General features: G+C 52.2%; 1 protein-coding gene across 1 annotated transcript in view; it reads right to left on the minus strand.

Moving 5' to 3' along the window:
- mmp17a (matrix metallopeptidase 17a) overlaps positions 1–7,500 on the minus strand; it is a gene marked incomplete at its 3' end in the record, with an annotated part of 21,149 nt that overhangs the window by 10,950 nt on the left and 2,699 nt on the right. Inside the window, 1 exon segment of the mRNA XM_083670034.1 lies at positions 3,280–3,566. Coding sequence (XP_083526160.1) covers positions 3,280–3,566 — 287 coding nt within the window.

The following is a 7,500-nucleotide window of genomic DNA, read 5'->3' on the forward strand; positions in this document are numbered from 1 at the left end:
TAGCAAGCCTCCATGTGAGAGAACATCCCGCTCAGCCCGTTTAGAGGCTCTCTGTACACCGTCCAAGGGAACAAGTTTAGCTCTGTGACTGTCGATATTTACTCAGCTAAATGTGCTCAGCTTTGCGGAAAATCCGGGAGCAGATCGGATAACCTTACTGTGTTTAATCTCTCGATGGCCTGTGAGCATCTCAAATCAATTTAATTGACATAGAGAAATGCTTTGGGATCTGGCTCCTCGCTCAACAACAACAGTCGGCAACAATCAACAAGTCACTAAGAGGCATAAAACAAGTGACAACTTAGCCTGTTTGGCATCTCCAAACGTAGATGGGCTGATAGTTCCCTAGTCTCCCTCCCCCAGGACAAGGCCCAGCCATGCCGTCTGCTGATGGAGGGAAGCCTGATTGGCTGCAGGATGCCCCCTCCCTGAACGCCCTGGTCAGGACCCGTCAAGCAGGGGGGCTAATGCCTGACAGCTTGGTAATGAGGAGGATAATGGAACGGAGTCAATTCTCCATTTCTTCATTCTTTACACTCTCTCTCTCTCTCTCTCTCTCTCTCTCTCTCTCTCTCTCTCTAACGCTCTCTCTCTCTCACACACAAATGCAAATGGACACGCACACACACACCCACACACACACACACACACACACACACACACACAAACACACACACACACCTAAGCCGAATAGCGAAAGTCATCAAAAAAGCCCTTGCTTAATGAGCCTTTTGTTTCAGCCACGATAATCAGTCTGCATTAGCGAGCAGCCAGCGGAGAGATAATTAATAAAAAGCAATCTGCCTGCTGTCAAAACAAAAACACCAATCCCCCCGGCTCCGTAAACCTGGACCCTGAGAGCCTGACCCGGTCGCTCGATTGGATGCGTCCCCTGTCAATCAACTAGCGGGGAGCAAGAGTGCGAGATAGCTGAAATGGGAGCGTTTAGCGTTCTGCGTCCGACACATTACAGGGCTAATGATGGCCATTAGTAGATGGCCCCCATAGGGGAAGATTCTCCGGGTTTTGGCAAGAACAACACACCGGGAGATGTTTCCAGAGAAAAGAAGAGGAAGAAGAAGGGGGGAGAAGCGGAGGGCGAAGGGGGAAAGCAATTACTCAGCTCTTATTCCTGTGATAAGGGTCCATCTTCTTAAGAAGATAAGGCCCCGAGAAAATCTGCTGAACTGAGATTCCCTCTCAGCTTCTGACCTTACAACTTAACAAGTTCTCCAAAAGATTATCTCTCTGTTAGAAAGTTGCTGGGACAACAACCCGGGCCGATATCGGACCAGGAACCAAGCCAGGTTCTGATTCTGCTGCTGTACTGAGGGCAATAAGGCCAGAATCCATGTTTATTACTGAAGAGAACAGCCCTGATCAGAGGAGTGGTCATGCTGCTCGCCGTGGCTAGGCATCGGCTTTAGCGAGGGAGAGGTGTGTGTGTGTGTGTGTGTGTGTGTGTGTGTGTGTGTGCCTGTGTGTGTGTATGTGTGTGTGTGTGTGTTTGTGTGCCTGTGTGTGTGTATGTGTGTGTGTGTGTGTGTGTGAGTGACATTTCTCTGGCGAGCTGACAGAAGCCGGTAGCGACCCTGCGTTCGTTGACCCGGGGAAATTAAGCGCCGTTTAATTAACTGGTTTCCTTCTGCCTCGCTGACTCACGTCTGCCGCCAGGGAGGGAAGGCAAACACCACAAACAAACAAACAAAACATAAATAGTAAATAATAAAGAGAGGACTATATTCCTTGTTCAAACCCAAACGATTAAGAGGGAGGAAATGAACATAGGTTTGGATTGTTCATTAGAGATTCAATTACAGACAAATACTGGGGTGAATTAATTAATTACCTCAGAAAGGAGGGTAAATAATTTGTATCATCGTCATCATCATCATTATCATCGTCACCACCATCATCATCTTCAACTTCAACGTAATTATCCTCCCTCTCCTCCTCCTCTTTATCACAAGCACCATTCCTTCTTCAAGCAGAGTACATGAAAGGAGTGTGATGTCTTTGCAGAGAGGGAGGGTGGATTCTCTAGCCTTTTCCTCCACTGGGTCCCACGCCACTGAACCCCCCCCCCCCCCCATCCCTTCTCTCTCTTTCCCCCCTGACCCCCCTCCCACGCATCCCTCCCCCTGGGTTCCACCTGGCAGGCCCCTGTGTAAGCAGCTGCTGCCTGCCCACCCCCTCCACCCCCACACTCCCCTCCCTGCCTGAGTGTACCGTGAACAGCCCCCCCCCCCCCCCCCCCCCCGCTTGGGTGTACCATGGCCAGGCCTGGCCTGGCCTGGTGGGAGCCCTAATTGGAGCCGACTGAGCTGCTGTCCAGGACCATATGGTCCAGAGGCTCCGCAGCATAGAGAGGGACACCAGGGGAAGGCTTGGCCCCATCGCAGACTCACCAGCTGGGCCAGTCTACATCACGAACCCCCCCCCCCACCTCCACCTCCATCCTCAGCCTCCCTGCCCTAATCAACTCTGAGGCCTGGAGGTGTCTAGGGGGGTGATGTCTCAACGCTGCCCTGTCAGAGAGATCATCAGCAGGGCCAGCCTACTCACCACCACTACGCTCACCTCTCCTGTAGCCCTCGTCCCAATCAGAACATAAAGGTTTTACACTTTGTCTTTGCTAGCTCTACACAGCCCTGATATTGGGAGTGTTTTAGCCTGACCATTCTGGTGGAGACCAGTCCCGATTAGAAATCCATTATCTTCAACACGGAATCCGTTGCCCCTGGATGTTTGTTTTTCATTACATAGCTCATCCTCTGCTTCCCAACTAGAGAGTAAGAGCCAGAGGTGGTGGTTGGTGACAACTGTTTTAGTATTCCTTCCCCAAAGCTCTTCTGCCATCCTTCTTTCCTCGATCAGTCTCAGAGAGGGAGAGACAGATAAGGAGGGGAGGGGGGAGGGATGGAGGGGTGGAGGGATGGAGGGGTGGTGGGAAGACAGTGTGTGGAGCAGCAGATAGACTTAATGATTAATGAGAGCATCTGTGTGGGCAGTGTGTGCTAGGCCAGCTGTCTGAGACCTGCAGCAGGACTGACTGACCTATGGCTGACCAGCCGCGAGAGCGAACCAGACATCAGCCAAGACACACACACACACACACACACACACACACACCAAGAGAGGAAAACACGCACGCACGCACGCACGCACGCACGCACGCACGCACAAAACCCACACACCAAGAGAGGAAAACACGCACGCACGCACGCACGCACGCACGCACGCACGCACGCACGCACACCTCACAACACTAGTACTGACCTGGCGATCTGAACGTCCAGGCCTCGTCGTCGTCGAAGTGTGTGTCCCCAGCCGTGAACCTCTCCCCGGGGAAGAAGGCGTGTGCCACCGTGCCCCCCGGCCCGTCGAAGGGGTAACCGTCGCTGTGGTCCGCCTTGGTGAAGTCTATCTGGATGTCGGCGTCACTCCCCGCCACCTCGTGGAAGTTCAGGGGCGCAACGTCGCTCCACACCTTCAGGGCGTAGTACATGAGTGCCCGCACTGTGTCACGCCCCAGCAGGGGCGACTCCTTAGGGAATGTCCTCACCCTGGAGGGAAAAGAGGAGGGGAGGGGGAGGAGGAGGAGAAGGGGAGAGGAGGAAGAGGAGGAACACCAAGAGGAAGGCATGAGTAAGAGAGAGGGGGAGAGGAGGAGGAGGAGGAGGAGGAGAGGATGAGGAAAATGAAGAAGAAGAGGAAGACGTTGGAAAGAGGAGAGCGGGAGAGAGAGAGAGGGAGAAGAAGGAGAGGAGAAGAGGAGAAAGGGGATGACCAAAAAAAGGAGAGTATGAGGGTGGGGGGGGGGGGGCGACAGGAAAAAAAAAAAAAAGAGGAAAGAGGGTGAAAAAAAAAGAGAGGAGAGGTCAGAATTAGTACCCTGGCGCAGTACGAACGGAGCAGCATTCATCGGTCAACACAATGTTAGCTGATGGCCGAGGGTTGCCAGTTCAGCCGTGACTGCGGGCCTTGTTTGCAGATTCGCTGTGATCCTATCTGCTCTTCTATTTCAGGGGGAAGTGAGCCCAGCAGAGGCACCCAGACTGACCAGAAAGTTAGAATGCATCGCCATGTCTGAACACAGCGGCAGAACCTCTCAACAGAGCCGTGAAGGGAGGGGGAATAGCTTTCCAGGCACTCTCCAACCTTCACCCCTCCTCCCTCCCTCCCCCTCCTCCTCCCTCCTCCTCCTCCTCCTCTCCTCTCCTTCTCTCTCTCACTCTCCTCTTTCCAACTTCACTCCCCTGCAGCAGAAATAGGATTTGATTATACTGGGGCCAGTCATGCTCCCTCCCTCCATATCTCCCTCCCTCTCTCTCTCTTTCTCTCTCTCTTTCTTTCTCTCTCCCTCCCTCCCCCTTTCTCCCCTGCTTATCTCTGTGTGGATGAGTGGAGTTTGTTCAAACAATAGGCAGGGGTGATTGTGAGGCCGCTCATATCACTGAGCTGCTCATTCACACACAAATCCACACACACTAATCCCACTCCTGAGCCCACCATTTGACCACTCAACCCCAGACAATCGATAGCAAATTAAGTTTGAAGTTTACCTTCTGAATCTGGAGCTCCGGTAGGAGGCTAGCAGCCTCCCAGGGCCTCTGAGAGGGATTGAGTGTGTGTGAGAGAAATGGAGAGAGAGAAAGAGAGAGAGAGACCCTATATCTACAGAATCCATATTAGGAAGTCGTCAATTGAAACGGCATCATTGGAGCAGTTGAGTAAGGCATCAGTTATCATCCCTGACACCTGAGGATGACACCGTCTTCATCCACAGATGATAACTGACGCCTTACTCGAGGTGGAATGATGCTGTTTCGACGAAGGTACAAGAATGAGAATGTTTGAGATGAGAAGTGACGACTTCCTAATATGGATTCTATATATATATAGAACTGGCAACCCTCGGCCATCAGCTAACATTGTGTTGACCGATGAATGCTGCTCCGTTCGTACTGCGCCAGGGTACTAATTCTGACCTCTCCTCTCTTTTTTTTTCACCCTATGGATTCTATATATATATATATATCACCTTCCATCATATCTCCTCCCACCTCTAAGACCAGCCTTCCGCTGCCATAGCAATACTATTGGTGCTCCCGTAGCTTAGCAACCGCACCACTAACCGATGTTAGCCAAGGTTGCTATGTAAATGCACTGGAGTCCACAGTCCACAGGCAGTTCAGACGCTCAGCCGCACTAATGCATAATGGACAGAGAGGGAGGAGGGGGGGGGGGGGGGGGTGGGGTAGGGTTGTGGGGAGGTGGGGTAGGGTTGTGGGGAGGTGGTGTGGGGAGAGGGGTGGGGTGGGGGGGTGGAGAGTGGGGAGGTGGGGTGGGGAGAGGGGTGGGGTGGGGGGAGGTGGGGTGGGGTGGGGAGAGGAGGTGTGGGGAGAGGGGTGGGGTGGGGGGTGGGGAGGGGAGGAGGAGTGGGGAGTGGGGAGGTATGGGTGGGGGGAGCAGACGGGGTAAAGAACATCTAGCCAAGGTCGTAGAACAGGCCCCTTCCTGCATCACAGATGAGCTCAGTGGTCCCATGGCATGGGGCTGGTTTACACTGCCTTGGGTGGCCAGGTGCATGAAAAATACATAAACCACCATGGCCCTGTAAACATAACCTACCATCAACTAAGTGTGTGTGAAAGACAGAGCATAAATGCGTGTTTCAGATGATTTTTGTGTGCTCTGTAAATCCTTGTGGAGACACAGGGCTGTGATGTAACATACAAAAGAATTGTTGACCCTGAGACTGGGCTCAGTGGAATGTCTGAACACACACACACACACACACACACACACACACACACACACACACGCACGCACGCACGCGCACGCACACAGTAAATATTGTGGAGACAACACACTTCTGATGTAGCTCAGATGTTGTCTGAAGGGTATAATCACACACACACACACACACACACACACACACTCACACACACACACACACACACACACACAATCATCATTATCCTCTTTGCCAGTCCACCCGACGACCAAAATGCCCCTGCACTGTCACCCCAACACATGAAGCAGTATGGATAATGTTTTTAGGGTCGCAGACCCTGGTTACAGAGAGGACTGATATACAGGAAGTTTATTTCCTGCTCCATTTTCTCATCCCACTCAATTTGCCCATGGCAGGATTCCCCAGCTATAATCACCTTCATTTGATGGATGACTAAGTGCACTTTTTATATACTCTCCACCCTGTCGGCCTCACAGAGCTCCCCCCAATCACACCTCAAATGTTGTCTTTTCATTTGCCAGTCCAGTCACAGCCGCTGCCCTGCCTCTCACGGCCTGATAAGTCTGATTAAGAAGAAGAGACGTGGGGAAGAATGGTGCAGAGCTCAAACGAGGCCATTTCGCTCCTTTGCTGCTTAAAATCTCTCAGCAGGACTCACCTCCTGTGGCTCCGCGGCCCTGATGGGAAATGAGCTGTCTGGTTCAGCTGACACTCAAACTGTCATACGCACACACGCACGTACGCACACACAGACACGCACGCATACACAGACACAGACAGACACAGACACACACAGACACACAGACACACACAGACACAGACACAGACACACCACTCACTCCAGGCCCTAGTTAGAAAAACACAACTCCTAAATTAAAAGCAGCCCAGCTTGAGTCTCCCTGTGGCGGGAACAAGACAGGTCCTCTTTGTTCTCCTAGAATGGGGACTGCTGCAGCCTCACACACTGTCCTGGCAGTCTACGGCTGGGATGGAAATTACTGGAATGTTCACACCTCAGCGGCTACTGGCGAAGGGGACTTGAGACACTTCATTCTCCGGCTTTTGACACTCACAGAACACTCACAGAAAAAGCTCGAGGCAAAGTCTTGCAAGACCCACTTCCAAGACACACTGTCCATGAGCGGGATAATAATCCCTCTCTTTTCCATCCATTCTTTTTGTCAGAAGTGAGGTCCCCCATCCCTCCATCTCCCTGTCAAGAGCAGGTACCCCGTGAATCACGGCCTTGAGTGATGGCTGTCCCAGGAGAGGGCTGGGATGGATGTGTGGTCCCTCCCTCCCTCATCCTGAGTATCCTTTCATGGTCCCAGTCACACACGCACACACACACACGCACACACACACACACACACACACCTGCACTGTTAACACATTTACAATGAGCCCGTCCTTGGATTTTTACCTCCGGCAGCCTCCCCTGGCTGTACCCACATCCCCTCCCCACGCATGTGTTATTTCACCCCCCCATCTTAACACATTTTTCAACATCTTACTTTTAATGGTACGTGAAATACACGAATAGCGTTATTCCTCTCTTCCGGACGCTGTTGCTCGTCACCTCCCCTTTAATACATTCACTGTGAATGTGACGACGTTGCTGCAGATAAGGCCTGTCGTTACAGGAGCCATAGAGGGTAATGTAAGGTCACGCTGACACAATGACTGATGCTTATCGTGAACGTGTCCTTCACTGGAACCATGCTAATGCTAATCTACGC

This window comes from Argentina silus (assembly GCF_951799395.1).
Source record: "Argentina silus genome assembly, chromosome: 5".
Classification (NCBI taxonomy): domain Eukaryota; kingdom Metazoa; phylum Chordata; class Actinopteri; order Argentiniformes; family Argentinidae; genus Argentina; species Argentina silus.